The sequence below is a fragment of the Syngnathus typhle genome, linkage group LG19, assembly GCF_033458585.1.
Source record: "Syngnathus typhle isolate RoL2023-S1 ecotype Sweden linkage group LG19, RoL_Styp_1.0, whole genome shotgun sequence".
NCBI classification, from domain to species: domain Eukaryota; kingdom Metazoa; phylum Chordata; class Actinopteri; order Syngnathiformes; family Syngnathidae; genus Syngnathus; species Syngnathus typhle.
The window spans coordinates 6,975,541-6,994,149 of record NC_083756.1 but is presented as its reverse complement, the minus strand read 5'-3'; the positions used below and the strand labels follow the sequence as shown (position 1 = coordinate 6,994,149).

The 18,609-nt window shown below is 40.2% G+C and overlaps 1 protein-coding gene across 2 annotated transcripts; it reads right to left on the bottom strand.

Annotated features, from left to right (window-relative positions):
* Positions 1–159: 159 nt before the first annotated feature.
* Positions 160–16,899, bottom strand: reck (reversion-inducing-cysteine-rich protein with kazal motifs). 2 transcript variants are annotated; one of them, XM_061265541.1, is made up of 21 exons: positions 16,691–16,899; positions 10,993–11,051; positions 9,867–9,941; positions 9,518–9,554; positions 9,292–9,377; positions 9,169–9,216; positions 9,028–9,061; positions 8,694–8,891; positions 8,112–8,376; positions 7,207–7,380; positions 6,817–7,029; positions 6,469–6,605; positions 6,227–6,370; positions 5,898–6,086; positions 5,409–5,531; positions 4,103–4,274; positions 3,327–3,516; positions 2,861–3,071; positions 2,680–2,753; positions 2,364–2,519; positions 160–2,297 (listed from the first exon to the last, which is right to left on the bottom strand). In XM_061265541.1, exons 1-21 carry the CDS (start codon positions 16,761–16,763, stop codon positions 2,082–2,084), a joined length of 2,874 nt encoding a protein of 957 aa, XP_061121525.1. In that variant the 5' UTR covers positions 16,764–16,899; the 3' UTR covers positions 160–2,081. The 2 variants fall into 2 exon arrangements, with proteins under 2 accessions (XP_061121525.1, XP_061121526.1); XM_061265542.1 differs by lacking the exon at positions 16,691–16,899 and adding an exon at positions 16,491–16,581.
* Positions 16,900–18,609: the final 1,710 nt, after the last annotated feature.

Here is an 18,609-nt window from a genome sequence, read left to right as displayed (position 1 = left end):
TTTAGCAAAGGAGGCAGTATTACTTTATAGCTTGTAAGTTATTCTTTTCTCAACAACAAACTTGTATTTATCTGTTAAAAATCAAACAAACTGACAATAAAATAATGTCCATTTGAAATGCATGCAAAAAAGTTAAATAATAAAAAAAAAAAACCACCATCAATTTTTCCTCATCTTTATTTTGTTTTCAATTTAAGACAGAGCCATGCTGTTCTGCCACATTATATCCATTTCAGTCTTCACATCTTATTTGCAACATTTTTAGTCTTTCAATCTTGAAAAGTCACGTCAAATGCGGAAAGACTTTTAGATCCATCCCTTTGTTGTAGGGGGAATCAATGCATATACAAACATTATATTTTTAAAGGAATCAATATTGACATGAACAAACAAAAACATTCAGTTATAACACACGACATTAAAATAAAATAATAGACAGATACATACATACATACATACATACAATAATACATGTACGAGTCAGGTGAGATTTCCCTGTTATGAAAGAATATATAAGAAAATCATTTATACAACTGTGAGAATTAATTGGAAATATTTAAACATTAAAGTCAAAATAATGTTTCAAATCTTAATATTAAAAGATTAAAGTAAAAAATTATGGTTTTATTCCCATAAGTTTACAACCTTATTTTAAAATATGACAAAATTCTCCTAGCTTTCTTCTCATACATTTTATTTTGTTTTAACAATCATTTTACTTTCTTCTCCTCATTGTGACTCTAATTCTCCTTTGTACCCTGAACTAATCCGCATCGCACAGTAATACTGGTAAAGTCTGGGACGTGCGTGCTGTACAGGTAGTTAGATAATACAAATAAAGACAACACAAAGAAATGAAAAATCACTTCCTTACCATCATCATGCACAAAAATAACATCTATTTATTTTAAAACACGGCACACATGATCGATATTTAAAACATTTTCAGATACTTATCAAATATAGAGAACTTTCTTAACAAAAAAAAAAAAAAAGATATTGCATTAGTGATAATACTTCATAAGACACTATTATGCAAGGCATACAGTGCAAGTCTTCTCTACCCCAAGAGGAGTATAGGTAGCAAGAAGCTGATTGTCTTGTTATTAGATGGCTTCGACTTTATACTGTAAATAGGTGAATTCCCTTTTAATACTTGAAACTTAAGAGCGACTGGCCTTGTACAAAAAAAGAAAGGGGGGCATCAGGAAAGATCCCACCTTATAATCTTAAGGACAAAATAGAGAAAATATAATTCAACAGGAAATCAGACTGTATTATGTCATCTGTAATTCCAAATCAGATTTGCCTAGGACATAAGGACGACATCATACTTTTTTCTTTTATCCCATAGTCCATTAGTGTCATGTATGTCGCAAACCTTCATAGCCCCAAAGAAAATTCGAAAAGTCGAAATCTAATACTGAATACATCAAAATTGAAACCTGAAACTTTACGTGATCGAAGGAACGTGCAAAGTTGGAGTGATGCCACTGTGGTCCAATTTACAAGAAAAAAGATGTAGTAAATATTTTGTGAAACTATGGTGAACTGCTAAAGGATTCAAATGCTAATCAATGCACATTTTGATTGATTGCTGGCACAACAACAAACAGTCTAACGTGTGTATGAGCATTAAAGAGTACACCCGCAAAAAAGCTTACATAGACCCGAATGGCTAATACAAGTCTGACCAAATTAATGTCAGAGAAGAGCTTGCTGCTGGGATTTAACACTGATCATTCGAAGCCAGAGGCTTCATAAACATGCACACACAAAGTCCGCGTCAAAGCACTACTTTTCTATTAGACAGAGCCAACAAATCTCCTCCACACATTTGAACATAATTCTTTGGCATGACTTTACGAACATTGTAATCACAAGCTCACCTATTCACACCATAGTGTAGGGAAATAAAGTGAGCCACTCATAATACTGTATGTACAAAGCTTTTCAAATTAATAGCTTTTCCACCTTGATTGTTTTACACGCTGCCGAGTCAATTACTGTGATTGTCCGAAGGTGCCGCCGTGGCTTCCTTCTGCAAAGATGGCAAATTATAACAGGAGGGAAGGGAGTATTTACAGCAGTTGGGGACTCAAGGCCATAAGGAGACTCAAGAAAAAGCACAGGACGGGGTTCAGAGGCGAAAACCGAGCTTCCCCTGAGGAATTGACGGAAGATGTTTTGGTCTCAGAGGCAACGAGAGCAGAGAGGGGAACGTGGGAGACGAGTGTTGGACTAGCGTAGTTGATAAGGGAATCGATCTTCTCGGCTTCTTTACTGCAGGCTTCAATCTGGAAAATATGCATTTGATATGATTTTATTTTTGTGCCGTAGTGGGGAATACGTTTATGTGTTACCTGCAGAGGCGTTGGAGACTGATCCACAGGAGCAATGAGGATCACAAGCTCGTGATAAATACTGAGGTAGCCAAAGACATCACACTGTGGGACGGACACGTGAAGTCGTAGGATTTGAAGGACGTCGTGCACTGACACTGGCTGGTTCTTATTTAGCTGTCAAAACGAGTATGAGGTCAAACACCACTCGGAACATTCGACTTATGCAAACTTAGAAATAATGGAAGAAAAATACAGTACTAGTAGATTCCACAAGGTGGAGGAAAAGTACGGTACGGAGGATCATAAAGCAACAACTTGTAGCATGCATCCAAACCTTAGAGAATGTGTTCATTTGTTCTTTATTCCAGAGGACCTGCAGCATACTGGCACAGATTGGGCAGCAGGCTCCTGAAAAAAGATGTTATGATGCCTTCACCACACAAAAATCCTTCTTTTATAGCAGTTAATATCAACAAAGCCATTTTAAAGTTCTATGAGTGATCCGAATGACTCACCTGGGGGTGTGACAGGCTGGCAGCCCGGAGGTGATAGACGTGGACAGGAAATAAGACTGCAGGCAGACTCAGCTGCCGTGCCAGACGCGACCCCCACGGCTTGACAATGTCCCTTATAGTCCAGAGCCACCCGGTCTGAGTAGGCCTCACACACCGTATTATAGGTCTTGCCGTTGTGGCCGCAAACTTGTTCCTGGCTCTTGCAGGAGTCCTAAAAACAAATACCTCGAATTAACTCGCTGGTGACCAAAACATTACGTATGACGAGCTAATTATTTTAAATAGAAAAGATGCTTGCAGAGTTTGCTAAGATAATAATGGTCAGTTTTATTTTCACTGGGGCTGCTTTGCGCCGTCAAGACCTGGACGACTTGTTGTGGTTAATTAGTTTAGTTTGAGGCCTCGATCTCAAGATGTCTTTAAATGATCGTGTTTCTTAGAAGGATGTCTGTGGTTCTTCTCTCACCTGACAATGGCCCATATAGGCAAGAGTTTTCCCAGCTTGCTGTAGCTGACACAGACTGGCATGAATGACACCGTCAGTATCGCAGACAGGCTCCACGCTGTTCTTGTCACAGGCCAACTGCCGGCCGACGCATTCGTATTGCGGGCAGTCCGACAAGTCGCTCAGGCAAACTTGATATTTCGGGATGCACCTACAAATACAGTTGGAATCGTTTTTAGGAATTCCAGGATTCATGCAGAGAAATAGCGAGACAAACAAATAGCTGGTTGCTTCACGTAACATGCAAATAAAGCATGTTACGCAACCAAGGAAAACAGCAAATAATTCATGATCAAACCTAAAATGTTTTTGTGTGTCTAGTGTGTACACTCAAAGTCAAACTGTTTAGAGCAGTGCATGTTTGTGACTTTCTTCAATCCAATCCATTCAATCATGCAGTGATGACTGCATGCATGTTCCTTTGATCGCTGTGCCAGGAAAAAGTCTTTAGGGATTTTTCTTTTTTTTTTGAAAGGGATCAGAGACATCATGGGGTGTGAATGAAAGTGGTAAACCCGCATGAGGGTGGTGAATTTTATGAAGAATGTTTTCCAGACCACATTGATGCTTCAAGTGAAAATCCTCAGCTTCGAGCGGACATTTGAAGTTATGAAATTCAAAAAGTATAAGCGGGTAATGCCATAGATGTCGTAATAATAGGTTTGTGAGGTTAAATCTATTTGTCACTGTCGTGAGTGGCTGCGATTTAGCTGGGAATAGACAGCAGCTGTACCAACCTCTGGTTTCGCTGGCAGGGTTTACTGGCGCAGGGATTAGTGAAACGGCACTGGCCATACACAAACTGACCGTCCGTGAAACCCATACAGCGAGCCACACAGGCACTTGGATACGTGCGGCCGTTGCTAGCGCACACTGGGACGAAGTGGTCTGGACAGTTGCATGGAAGACCTGAGCAAAGACAGAGAAGTCAGTTAGCCTTGACTGGGTCTAACTAGATTGGGGAAATGCTATTATCAGATTATCTATTTCAATTAGACAGTACGTGAGCGCATATGGTCTGGACAATTCAAACGTTTCGATTCTCGGCTCTGGCCTTGGTTTTTCCTTCCCGTATTCCCCAAACATTACATAACGTTAGTATAGCTCATTTTAATTAGTACCACCGCTTGTATAAGTAGTTGGCTGTAAATTGAAGAATACATATGTTAGATCTCACACAGCAAGAACGGATAAGTCTAGGAAAGTTTGTTGAGGTTAGCCGTATTCTAAATTTATGCATGGGCAAAATGTTATCATAGCTGTCTGAATAGATCTTTTCAAGCCAAGCTTGGTTTGTTTTCCCAGATGTAAGTGTATTTACAGAATGAGGGATTACCATTGACCACTACGGGATGATGGACAGAAGGCAAACACATTTTTTGCAGATGAGAACATTTTGTTTTTTTAGCAGGGCTCGGACAGAATATCGACATCGATACCGTCCATCGAGCAGGTATGTGACGTGATAATGAATTGTCCTTTAATGTGATAATCACTGAATATCAATTTCACATTTGGCACGTTGGCCAAGAAGCAGCATGTTGGCATCGCTTTTCAGCCAGACGTGTCAAATCCAGATCCAGAAAGTAAAAACCTGCCGTACGTTAGCTAACGTCTGGACCTGGGTTTGACCTATCTTTTCAACTTCTTGATGATCTCAAATTTTTTTTTATCTGCTGTACTGGAAGTAGTGAGTGACAATTTGTTATGAAGACTACCTTATGTAGACTATAGTGAACTGAGAAACATGAGGAAGACCTGATGGAAATCTTGAGTTAGTACTTTGGACAGGAGAACCAAACATATTCTCTATGTTTATATCAGAGTATCTGTTGTAAACCTGAGGAAGCAGTGAACAAACAAACTTCGCAGAGAACCTCTCATAAATATTTAAACCCCAATAAAACTCAGTATACAACAGCTTTAATATAATTCCCATTAAACCCTTAACAAACCAATATTAAAAAATGATGATGACAGAGAGATGTAGAACATTGCGTATGATTAAAAATCCGGAGAAGCTCTCATATAAGCAAGACAGACCAGTATAATGTAGACGGTCGTCATCTGAGCTTTCAATGTTGAGACATTCTCTGTCAGAGCAGATGGGGTGGCCAGCAAAGCAGTAGCAGGTGTCACAGTCTAGCCTATAAGATACGCCGTGATCTGGCGAAGACACAAACCACACAGACACACACAAACACGCATCACGCAACACACAATTGAAGAGTACATGACGTCGCTACAATGGAATGAGTCAAAATAACCATAGAAATGAAATGTGAGGATCACAGTATGTTATTTTAAGAGCATACAATAAAACCCTACCCGTAATTTCTCTCAATTCCCAGTAACATATCGGTTATTACCGAGGAAGTTCTTTTTGTGGTTTGGAGCAGCGTCTCCAAAATTTCATACAGACACTTCTTGTGACATTATCTCCCACAGGCAATTTGAGGTAAAAAGTCTTCCCATTAACTCCTTGATATTTAAAAGAGAACCCCCCAGGAACGATTATTCAACAGTACTCACTCATCTTCTGTCCTCCGACAATGCAAGCCTTGTTGGTGTCCACACAAGGCATCTCTACGCAGTTCTCCAGGCGCCCGCTGGTACCACAAGTGCAGACCTCATAACATCCGGCCGGACCGTTGCGGGTCGGCACTTGCAAGCGAGCGTCCTGCTGCACGAGAAAGTCTGAAGCTTCGCCGAGTTTGCATCCTGAAAACGGACAAACTATATTCAGAATCCGAGGTATCTAAAATCCAGGTCGAGAAAGCCACAGTTTGGCTTTAGCCACAAGTGCTAAACCAGACTTCCATTTTCTGGATCTGGATACCTTTGTTCGGATGTGGTCCTACCTGGCACGCAAAGAAATGGTTGACAGTTGAGGTCATCAAGGCAACCCTTCCTGTTGACCTGACATAAGTGGTTGCTCGGGCAAGGGTTAGGGTTGCATGGATGGATGACCTCTTCGACGACGCTGTTTCCCAGAGAACTCGGGGCTGATGGAGAAAATAAACATTCAGAATCACTCCACACAATTTATAGTCAAGTTGACCCTCGATAGCTTTTTCTCCTGTACTTTAAAATTGTCACTCACTGAGGTATCTGCGGAGGGGAATGCAGCGTTCAGGGTCATCGATGGGCGACAGAAGTTCACATATCCTCTCAGGGGTTTGTCCCTCGTGGAAACGTTTTCTGTCCCCACACTGGGTCAGGATTTCCACACAATCGGACCTAAAACCAATCAATCTTATTTAAGCGTCAACAACACATAAGAATACAGAGACTCTTTTTTAAAAACAAAATGTGTCTCATTATTGGAGACTTCTGATTTGAACATCTTCTGTCCCACTTGCACAATATGAAAATTGTTGTATCAAATATTCTTTTGTTCCGAAGAATGGTTGAATAGAAAGATCTCTGAGACCTACTAAACTCGACTTACTTGCATATGACGCTCCCTCTGGACTTGCTATGACAGGGTTTGATCTGCAGAGAGCAAGCAACCGCCTTCCACATATCCGGCAGACACTTCCTGATGTCTAGCACGGGAATGTTCATAAAAGGCATCTTGATTGTTCCATTGGACCACAGCTTGATATCGTTCATAGCTCCCTGGTCTGACTGCATGTTACAGCTGCGAAACAGCTCTGTCGGCCTGCGGAAAGAGATAATAGGAGGCGTCCGCCGGTCTCAACAGAGTCAGCTAATTGGTGCTTCAAAGCAGAAGTCGTTTGGATTTAGAAAGTTTGGGTGTGTTCCATCAAGTTTGGTTTATCTTCAGCAAGGATTTGTGTATTTGTATGAAGATTAGGTGAGCTTTTGTGAGTCTGACCTATTGTTGAAGTTGGTGCAATAGGAGAGATCCTTGCAGCCTAACTGGCAGGGTTCTCTGACATCGGCCAGGCAGTTGATCAGCTCCGTCTCCCCTGGGTTGTACTCACACAGCTGGTCAAAGTCTTGCCATGTCTGGCTGCCCCAATTGGTGCTAATTTCTTGACACATGTCCCTGTCAGAGCAAAGAGATGTCAATTAAAATAAGCAAATGATCGTTCACCGCCTCCGATTATCGGTTGTCCGATTATCTCGACTCGTTGTTTCTCCTCCCAGTTTGGGCCAACAATAATCGCAAATGCGTGGTTTACACCAGGGACGGCAAACCCACCGAAGCTGTGCTTGTATGACGTAACGGTCGTGCACCCTCGTGCGATACCGAGATACCGATGTCTCTATTTTTGGACCAAAAACCTTTAGGCAATAGCCTTGCCCACCCAAGCACAGACGGCTTGTTTGTTTGTTAGCCATTAACTGCCTGCCGTTACTACTGTTGGAATCATGCGACAGAGTCTGGTAAACATTAAGCGAAGCACAAGACAGCAAAGAACCAAATGGGGAAGAATGCACAACAGGGTTTTGGATGATATACTGCAACAAATCGACACTTAAATTACAAATACCGTAATTTTCGGACTATAAGTCGCACCGGAGTATAAGTCGCACCAGCCATAAAATGCCCCAAAAAGTGAAAAAAAACATATATATGTATATAAGTCGCTCCTGAGTATAAGTCAACCCCCCCCCCCCCCCCACCCAAACAATGAAAAAACCCGCGACTTATAGTCCGAAAATTACGGTAATATTATATTTGTTTTCCTGTCCAAAGAGTTCCTTGTCCACTTGTTCGAAACGTACTTTGGTTACAATTCAAGGTTAAGTAAAGAGTATCGTTTGTGGCGGTACCTGCAGAGTGAGGTGTTGGCTTTGGAGCAACAGTGCAGTTTGGCACAGTCCATTTTGGCAGGATGTGGGACTTCTTTTTCAGTCGGGGATGGGGGATGGGCACTTCCCAGAAAGCACTGCCACATGGGATCTTGGGGGAGAGGCTGAGAATCGCACTCGTCAATCAAGCCCTCCATGATCTCATTCTCTGTGCTCAAGGTATGGAGGATCCGCCGGCAAGCCACTTGGCAGTGGGGAGCCTCTGCTCGGTCGCAGCAGTACAGACCTGGAGGTGAGGGGATTAAAGATGAAATAATCGGGTCATATCAATTTCCTAATGTATTCTGAAATTACACAATAAGGTGGAAATTCCATTAGGGTGAAGTCACTGGTGGAGCTACGCAATGGATTGTTGGGACACTGCCCCACATGAAATATGCTTGCTCCCGTGTACCAGACCAGATAATTGACCTTTGGGTATTTCACGATTTTTTTTTTCTCATAGGGAACATACAGCAAATCTTATTTTAGATGAAGTCATGTCAAGTCACTTGACTAGACTTGACTAGATAAAGTCATGTGACTCAGATAGCGTTGACTTACTGTCTATAGGGCTTCGAATGGGGTAGGACTTGGTGAAATTGCTGACGCAGCCGAGCAGCTGAGCACTGTGGCTTTGACAGTACTCTTTGACGGCATTGATTTGAGACACGGTGGGGGTTGAGTCCGTCCTGAAGATGGCCTGACAGTATTCCCTACATGTGGTGTGACGCCCCGCATAGCTGCAACATGTGGAGCCCACTGGAAGACCACAGGCAAACATATTTTTAAAACAGTCATAAGAAAGTACTTAACAAAGATGCAATAATGTTTCAATGGTGAATGTTATGTATAATTAATAATGTGGGTCTTTTGTTAGTCAACATTGGTGACTTACTTTCATTTTTGGTGATACAGCTGTGTAGAGGATTCTGCAACATACAAAATGCTGTTAAGAAAGTGCATTGACAGCGATACAGATGAGAAAAATTCTGGGGAAATTAAGAAAACAACTAGCTGGATTATAAATTCCCCTAACCTCTGTGACTTTTTTGCATACTTTAGTTAGGTCATTTTTGGATGATGCCTGTAAAGAGAAAACAGGATGACATTATACCTGCCAAATAAAGTTTAGACACGATTTATTTACAATCCTACATACCTGTCTGCATTCCCTGCGGCACTCAGATGAGATAGCGAGCTCACAGCAACCCAGCCCTACCCAGCTGTCTGACTTCCTTGATACTCCTAAAAACAAATCAAACCGTTTCGAAAGATGAAATATTTCCTCATTTTAATGAGAAGCAGTTAGCCATTCTAAAACGGCTCATACTCTATTAAAATTAAAAATACATTTAAAAAAAAAAAAAAAAAAAGAAATATCTTACCTGGAAGTGTAGAGTTGATGCAAACCCAGAGCTCATTCTACAGAAAATACAAATAAGAAATGTTGTAATGTTTTAACAGTGTGAAGATGTTGAAGGATGTCTGATGTGTTATGACATGTCGTCGTGCAACGGGGCCATGAGTCCTTGTATAAACAGACTTAAGCATCATTCTTTTTCCTTGAGTCATAACCTCCATTACCACCCTTCCTGTCCACCGTCATCAATCACGTTCTGGTTAAATGCTAAACGTAAACTAATTTGCACTAATGCTGCAGCTCTGCTTACCTTATTGGTTTTATTTCTGCAGTGAACATGTCTTTCATCCCAAAAATCAATTGGTTTTACTTACCATTGACTCTGGACAGTAACTTGGCAACCTCTGCAGGAGATGTTTCAAACGAGACTCACTCTTTATAGTGGCGAGCTGCAGGAAAAGAAGAGTTACAAAAATACACTTCCTTCAAATTGTTTTCAAATTTTATTTAACTACGGCTCCAATTTACTTTGAGTATCCAATCCAGGATCGCTTTTGCTGTAACTGCTAGATAAGATCACAACGGCACACATACGCACGTCACTATTTTAGGTGTGATGCACTGGGAGAACGAACGCAAGCACTGCCAAGAATGATGTAAGTTTCACACATGCGCATCATATTGGGCTTAAGTTATTTCCTTTCCAAGAAAAGTAGTTATTAGAAACGACATGAAAAACAAACACTGCCTGTGGTGCTCGAAATAAATGGGAGGAAAATAAACCTGGAGGATGGCAATGTGATAAACATGTGTTGAAAATATAGCAAAGTATGTCTGACTCTTTGTAGCAAAAAAGCAAAATTAGTTGAACCGCCATTCGGTAGAGCCAAGTGCACAGTGCGTGTCTAAGGAAAAAAAAAAAAAAGTCGATGATAATGCAACATGGCATCAAAGGCTAGCATCAGAAGGTTTTTATTTCCGTCCAAAACAATCAAGTCTGATGCCTAGCACAAAAATCCCCACCAATCGCCACTCCAACTCTTCCGAACATCGCGAGGTGACTCCACTTGTGTAAAGTCCATCGTCCTTCATCCTCCATCTTTTTGATCCTCATCTATTTCTTTTCCCTTTTGTGCCGTTTCCTAAAACATGCATCCCCTCCTCAACGCTTCCACTTCAAGAGCATGAATTAGACTTGGCCTGTTTGCTGGTTGTTGGAAGAAGAAGAAGAAAAAAAAAGCTTCATTTCATCATGTCCTGTTTTGTTAAGGAGGCCACGGTGGTGGATTCAGAATGGGACATTGTGTCACCTGCTCCTAATTGAAGCAGGGTGAGCGAGAACTTTTACGCTGTACTTCAAAGCGTAAAACACACACACACACTCGAAAAAAAAACAACAACTCACCACCCCTTCCCGTTCAAAAGCCTCTTTTCATGGGCCAACAGACGGGCTGAGGAATGGATTAGCGTGTGTGTGTGCATGTGTGTGTAAATTCATACCTGATCACAAGCTTCTTTACAAGGGGAGAACTCAGCAGCATGGTGGCAACAGGAGGGATCTGCAAACACACAGATTTACAATCTGAATATTTGGACGGCATAACTGATCAGGTGCTTGGTTTCCTTGACTTTTTCAACAAGGCTCAAATTAGAAATTTAAGATGATTCTATTGATGATTCCATCGATTAATCGGACCTAAATTTATTTGCATTAAATACGATGATTTTATTTCTCTATTATTATTGTTTGCTGTTATACTTGACGGCTTGTTTTTAGCGTATCGCCCGTTGCAGCTGTTGTCATCCAGAAACAAACACACAGAAGCAAGAAAGGGTGTGTTTTGTGGCAAGTGAGGTCCAAACCACAGCACGGCTCAGGGTTCCAGTAAATGTCTTGGCAAACTTCTCCGGCCTGCTCGATGCGGCCAAACATTTTTAACGCAGTAGTGATGTTGGACGTTTAGCTGCTCTTGTGCAGTTGCAGGTGAAACTTTCCTCACAATCTCCAAAGTTGATCACAGGTGTTTTATTTCCCAGTTCCAGTCACCTTCTCATTTAAAATGACCAATTCTGGCAAGCATTAAAAAGAAATTGAGTGCACTTGACAGGAAAGACACTTCTCAGTGTGTCATGGATAAGCACACTTGTGGCTCGGTTTATGTGTATTGGAAAGCGGGGGGGAAATAATGTTGGTGTGTCCTCAGCTGCTTGACACGAGGGATTCTGGATTCCGTCAGCAGGTCCGGTCGTCTTTGATGCTTTAAGGAAGAGCAGACGACCGGTGTATGGGATTTGGGTGTACGGTGTGTGATTTAAAGCAAAGGAGCACAGTATGTGTTCCAACAGGACTTGGCTTGAAAGACGCTTGCAACTATTGGACAATAAAAATATGGTCAGCAGAGTTGGGGATATAATGTTCAAAATCAAATCAGGAAAAGTGTTTTTTTTTTTTTTTAATTTCTAGTTCAAACCGATATACTATATAGTTACTGCTTGGGTGGACAACTACAAAAGAAATGAGTATACGTACAAGGAAGGAAAAGACAGACAATACGGTCGGTCAGAAGGGAAGGAAGGAATCAAGGAAAGGAAAGAAGAAGTTTGAAGGGAAATAGAATGAACGGAAGAAGCATACGTCAAAATAGTCTCTTGTTTTTATATTACAATAAATTATACTTTCACTTAGATTTAATGTCAATTATATATTTTTTAATTATATCCATATATATATACAATTTTATATACTACAAATATTCCAAATTTAAGGTTCGAACTAGCCTAGTATATTTTTAAGTTGCTGCAAAGTATCTTTTTTTTAGACTCTCATTCTGGAAATATTCAACGGCATCATTTGTTACATCTCTGTCGTGGCAAAACTTTTATGATACTGTCAAGAATTCGGTTACTCAGCACATTTTTTTTTTTTTAGAGCTGAACAACTTCTGCTCTTTCACTGACCTTGGCTTTTTGTATTGTATTGGCGATGTTTCTGAAACAAAAAAATATTTTTGAAACCACAACTGAGAGTACATAACTGCTTGTTCGAACAATAGCAAATAACATCTATGAGGGATGATAGAGGCCATTCAGTCACGTCAAATACGAGGCCTCTCGCTTGCTGCTAATGAGCGCTGGCCCCATTTTGCTTCGGCGTACTAAGAACAAGTCCTCCCCTTCAGCCACACTTTACATTACGTTACATTCATTGCGCAATGAAAGCCAGTGCTTGTGTCCGACCTCACACTGTAATCCCACTGCTCATAAAAAAAAAAAAAAAGTGGATTTTTGCCGACCCGTAGTCAGATGTTCTAATACCTACCTAAAATCTTAATCACAGATTGAAAGTGATACCAGCATGAGCTCTGACATCTCTGCAGGGGAAACATGTGGTCCAACTGTGAGGTTTATACAAATCACTCGCTCACCGTGGGTTATCTGAGTGTGTATATTTAGGGGTGAGTGTGAGTGAAAAACAAATCTGCATGGAGGGGGGGGGGGGGGGGGGGTTTGATGGGCTCAAAAAAATAAGCTATAAATCAACCATGTCTTTCAACATCACCATGGGAGTCCCATTAATATAATCGATATTCTAGTAACTTGAATTGACGACTAGTCATAAATGCAGCCAATTTTCACGCAATGCTTTTCTTGTTGGAGTCATTAAAATAAAACACCGTGCAGCTTCGGAGCAGGTTTGCGAGTGAAGCTTCAATTTCCTTCGGAACGCATCAATGTTTTTGGTTGCTCTGCTTGTTCTCAGGGTAGTTCCTAAACTAATTAACCCATTCCCACAAACGCTTCACACAATACCGCCAGCAGCACCAGAGAAGCTATCCCAACATTCAGTTTCCTGCATTCCTAAGATCCGCAGCAGACTCTCGGGGGGGAGAGATTTTAATGGATGGGGTCCAAGGTCACTTCCTGTGAATTGATTAATTATGAATGGCCATAAGGAGCTGGGTATTATCTGGTCGACAGAGTTTGGAAGTTGAAATAGATGTTTGATTTTTTTTAGGCATCTGCTCATTTTTTTTCTTCACATATTCTAATCAGCGGAGCATCAATCGATTATTTCGACGAGCAAAGTGTATTAGCATAGTTTGGGAAGGAGTGAGGGAAAAGAAGAGCTGAGGAGAGCATGGAATGGAATCAAGTTTTGTGTTTACTGTAACGACAGGAATCCAGTGTCAAGATTGATGTGCCACATATCACACCACCATGAATAAGAGTCATCCTCTGACCACAGCCCATTCATACCACAGCATTACATCAGTATTGCAAACACGGAGCTTCAATTTGACCATACGAAATATTACCAAGTGAACGGTCAGTGTTGACGTTTTAAAATTAAAATAAGAACTGAATTTTACATCCAGTATCGCCCGTGGTTCTATTGGATCTGGACCTCGTGAGTAACAACTAGTCGAGTCCGTACCAGCTGTCAACAGTTAAAGATCAATAGGAAAAAAAATAAATCTGTTTTTGATGACAACAGCTGTTTGAAGATGCTGAGATAATATAATATGAAAACAGAAGGTTGACAGGAAATAAGCAGAAGATACTTCCAACACTTGTCAGCGTTCCAAAGTAGTATTTCTCTCCGTCATAATTAAGACAAGCCAAATGTGAATGTTTATTCTCTCTTCAATAAATCTAATTTAATATTGATCGTATTATTATTGCGTTTGCACAGATGGGCATTTCCTTTGTTCAATAATTACTCATTCAAATGGAAAGCCAACAGTGGCAACCCAAAGACAATTTCCCATTTACATGGTCCAAACAGAAGTTGCTCTATTAATGACCAGCCTGCATTTTTTCTTTTTTTTTTAAAAAAAACTGTGATTCTCAGTTAAGATGGAAATCAAAATTCTCTCACACATGCAAACACTACAAATATTACATTTTTGTAAATAATTCCCTCTCGGTTAATTGAGCAGATATTACATTTATTTATTTTTTTGAGTCCCACAATTTTCCTTTCACATTAATTTTAGTTTTAGCATGCGTAGTGCATTAAATTGAAAATTTTTGAAATTTATTTTTTCTATCCACATGTTCCTGTAATATCTATAAAGTACCATATATTTAACTTTCACTTGGCAATGTCAGACAAAAACAACATCCGTCTATTTTCAGGACCGCTTGTCGACATTAGGTTGGAATAAACAATCAACAATGCACACTGAAATTCACAAGCTCCAGTTTACAAAGAAAAGCAACAGAGAGAACATGCAAACTGGTCACGGGAGGGGCACGAGCAGAGATTGCAACTTCTCGCCTGGGAAGCAGACGTGCTAACCACTAGGTCACCCTGTTGCGCAAAAACAACATTTCATACTCAATTCAACAATCACTAAGGTGAAAGACGGCCAAGAAGCTCAAGTCCACTTTAATCTAATGTTCCAAAAAGGATCATTTTGTTTGCGGGCTAGGAGCCCATTCCTGATTACAGTGGACACGGAAAGAAAAAGAGCAGGCGTTCACAACTCTCCTTCCCCCCCTTTTTTCCACCTCCTTCTCCACCCCTTCTGCTTTGAGGAGTCAAATTGGTTCCAGATGCATTCTATCACGGCTTGCCTCCACAACAAAATCACAACATGAAAGACATGACGGAGAAGACGTTTCACCAAACACAATCGAGACAAAAATGCCAGGAATTCTGACGTCAAACGAGGAAGACTGGCGATATTGTTGATCACGTAACCATATGGTGATGTTAGCCGTACCTTTTGGAGACCTTCTGTTACTATTTTCAGCCCTTTCTATATCGTAGACAATGTGCAACCCAAATGAGGATCTGAGAGCTGTGTTACTTTCATGTTTGGGGCAGATGTGTGAATGAAAAAAAAAAAATGAGAGAGATTCAAAGTAATAGCCAGAGCAAATCCACATCCTTAACCCATGTGGACTTGCACTTCAAAGACCTACATGTTGTAATAATGTAGATGAGACCCTTAAAAAGTAAGCATGTTAATTTGGACCCGTATTCAAATAGACTGGCAACACAAAAAGGTGTTTAGGAGCTCACCTTCCAAAATGGTTTAAATTGTGATAACAAGAAACAATGTCAGACCATAGCTGACCCAGCCATTGGAATGAATTAGGTTCAATTTAAAGCCTCAATACACATCTCAGTGTTTGTCTGTCTTGACAAGTACCAGAGAATTAACCTAATTAACTTAAAAGGACAGAATAATAGTCAAGTACATCATTTTTTTGTTGATATCAGAATAAATTACAATAGGAAGTTTTTGGAATGAACAATTGCAGAATTTAATTCTTTTTTTTCACTAAATAGTTATGAAGGCTTATTTCACTTTCTTCACTTGTCAACATAATGCAATAGTTCAGTCATGTGAATCCCAAAATGTGGTATGAGTGCCACCCGTACATTAAAATCACTGAATTATATGTACAAACTGTGCATAATGTTATATACTATGCCTTTGACCCCTTTGACCTAGGAGAAAAATGTGCATTTAATCATTTAGAACTGTTTGAGTAAAAATATTTTATTTATATTTTACACAGAGTGTTAATATTCAGTCTGTGTATAATGTTATAATTTCCAATTATATTAAATAAAACCTTTTGGGAATAAAATCAGACTATTTTTTATGAACACTTGCGCCTATTATGCTACTGTATTTTAGTGTTGCATGAGGAATTATTCAGTTTGAAATCAAAACTGCGTACTTTATGTGCAGGGTAGAATTATGTGCAATTCTTAAAATAACATTTAACGCCAAGTTTTGGAGGTAAAACTGCAAAAATGATTACGTGAATTCTTCCAATGTCGCGCCGTAATCCAGCATCAGCTATTTAAACGGTTCCGTTATTCAAACACAAATCTCCCGAGAAGTAGAGTACTTAAAACATGCTTATAACTTTAAAGCAGAAAATCTGCTATTCTATTAAATAAAATATGCAATTCAGTCACAATAATTCATACTCGGAGAATAAATTGGATTGTAAATAGTTAATAGAGGACATACCGATCGGGCCAACGGGATGTCAGCTGTCACTAAATCCACAACAACAAACTTTGGAAAAAGAAGTTAACACTCGAGCTGTAAACATCTTTTTCCCCCCTCTAGTGAATGTCAGGAAATAGGCGGAGAATGGGAATAACTTGACAACTGACTTTGGTCGTCTTGAGGAGAAGTCATAGAGAAACATTTGAAACAAGACTCACCCTGAGCTTGGAGCGGCTGGAGGTAAAAGTTTGCGGCGAAGAGGAAGCCGATTATCTGCAAACACACACGCATCTTATTGCAATCCTAAAGTGCATCGTGGACGAGAAGATATGGAGAAGACTGAAACTGTGACATGGTCCATGAAGCTCTCTTTCTCTTCGCTCACTCTCCTTCTCAGTCAATGCCCCCCCCCCTGCACCCCTCCTCTCTCCCTCGATGACATGCGCAGAAGGCTGGAATCAGTTTGGGCCACCCCGTTTTTCACACATGAAGACATATTAATATAGTAATTCACCCAATTAAAGTTAAACTTAGAAAAATATATGAATAAATAAATAAACCCCCCAAAAAACTGCCCTTGTTTTTCTCTAGCACGTCAGATTCTCAAAAATAATATAAAAACAATAATATGCAATACAGTAATATATTTTTGGACAATTTTAAGATGCAATATTTACGTTAGCTCTTAAAATAAAGTAGGCTGTAAGATTGAAACGCATGGTGAAATACACTGAGTCATCAATTACTGAAGTAATTGTTAGTCGCAGTCTTTTTTTTAGTTAGTCACAAATGGAATGCTCTAATCTGAGCAAATAAACTTTCAGGAAATCGCAATTACATGATCGTGGAATGAATGGAACACAATATTTGACAGGGAAAGTTTGGTGGGGTGGGGGGGGGCAATGGCTTTCCAAGTGTGTCGCTTCATTGTCCCACTTAAAACCCGTGTCGGCTGAGCCCGGGGGCTTTTTGTTGAACGGAGAATTTAGCAGCAGGGAAATCTGTGTCCAATGAAACGCCTCCTTTTGTAATGGGTCAAAGGTCGGCGTAAGGAGGATGTCAAGGGCGGCAGTCAGCACATTGGCTCCATGTGAGGAGACTACATCATGTCAGCAAACATGACTAATGAGGGGCCCACGAAAGAGTTGAGATGTAAATCCGTGTGGGGATGATTGATTTCAAATGGATATATTGATTCAAATTAGCAAAGACCATGTCCGTGTCACCATCTCCCAAACTAGACAATCAAGGAAGGGAAAAAAAACGGTTGAAGAGAGAGTCTCTTGTTTGCTCTTGAATGTACAATACTAACCCTGTTGCACCATTGCACTCTTTTTACCAGCAGATTGTACATAAAGGCTCATTGTACTGGTTGGACCAGATCAACGATTCACTGTTGTTTTATTTTGTTTCTCCATCAGGCCTGTTGCTGAAGCCACTAATGTGATTTTGCAATTGTATAAGAATAAAGATGGATGTCTCAATATTTGTTAATAGAACTTATTTGATGTTTCTAAAGTAATAGTTATATGTATGTGTATGTGAACCCAAAACAAAATTTGAATATGCAAATCCTTAGGTTGCCCGTGCAAAAGAAAACAAATTATTATAACAACAGTCAAATGCATGTAAAAAAATTATTAATCGGTTATCATAAGTTCATTCTGACAAATTTTGAAAGAATATACATTGGTTGAGTCCTACATTGTTAAAATATGTACTCTTGGTTCGAGTTTCAACTGGCATCATGTCTCATCGTGGCTAGTAAAGGCTTGCTTGAGCCAGAGGAACCTTCCTCCCAAGCTTTTCATGACAGACGCCGCATCTGACATGTCCCATCCCTCCATTGCAGCAACTTTTTTGTTTACGTTCCACAGACAGCAATTTAATGGCCTTTCAGCATCTGTCAGAATGTGGAGAAAAGTCACACACTCGAGAAACCCAAAGTGGCTGAAAGGAAAAAACCAAAGCAAACACCTGTCATGTTAACACAAGCTGTACAGTAGTGTTGATGCATCGCACACAGACACACACACATGCACACACACACACTTTGCAGAGCCGTCTTGCTTTTTGTTGCAACACAAGAGAGGGGGAAGACAGACACGTACAAAGTGCTTGAGTGTCAAGAAAGATG

Coding starts and splice junctions, on each gene's coding strand:
- reck (XM_061265541.1), bottom strand. CDS start 16,763: ATGCGTGTGTGTTTGCAGATAATCGGCTTCCTCTTCGCCGCAAACTTT. Junction 6,606..6,816: donor AGAGGGAGCGTCATATGCAA/GTAAGTCGAGTT, acceptor GATTGGTTTTAG/GTCCGATTGTGTGGAAATCC. Junction 3,072..3,326: donor CCTATATGGGCCATTGTCAG/GTGAGAGAAGAA, acceptor ATTTGTTTTTAG/GACTCCTGCAAGAGCCAGGA.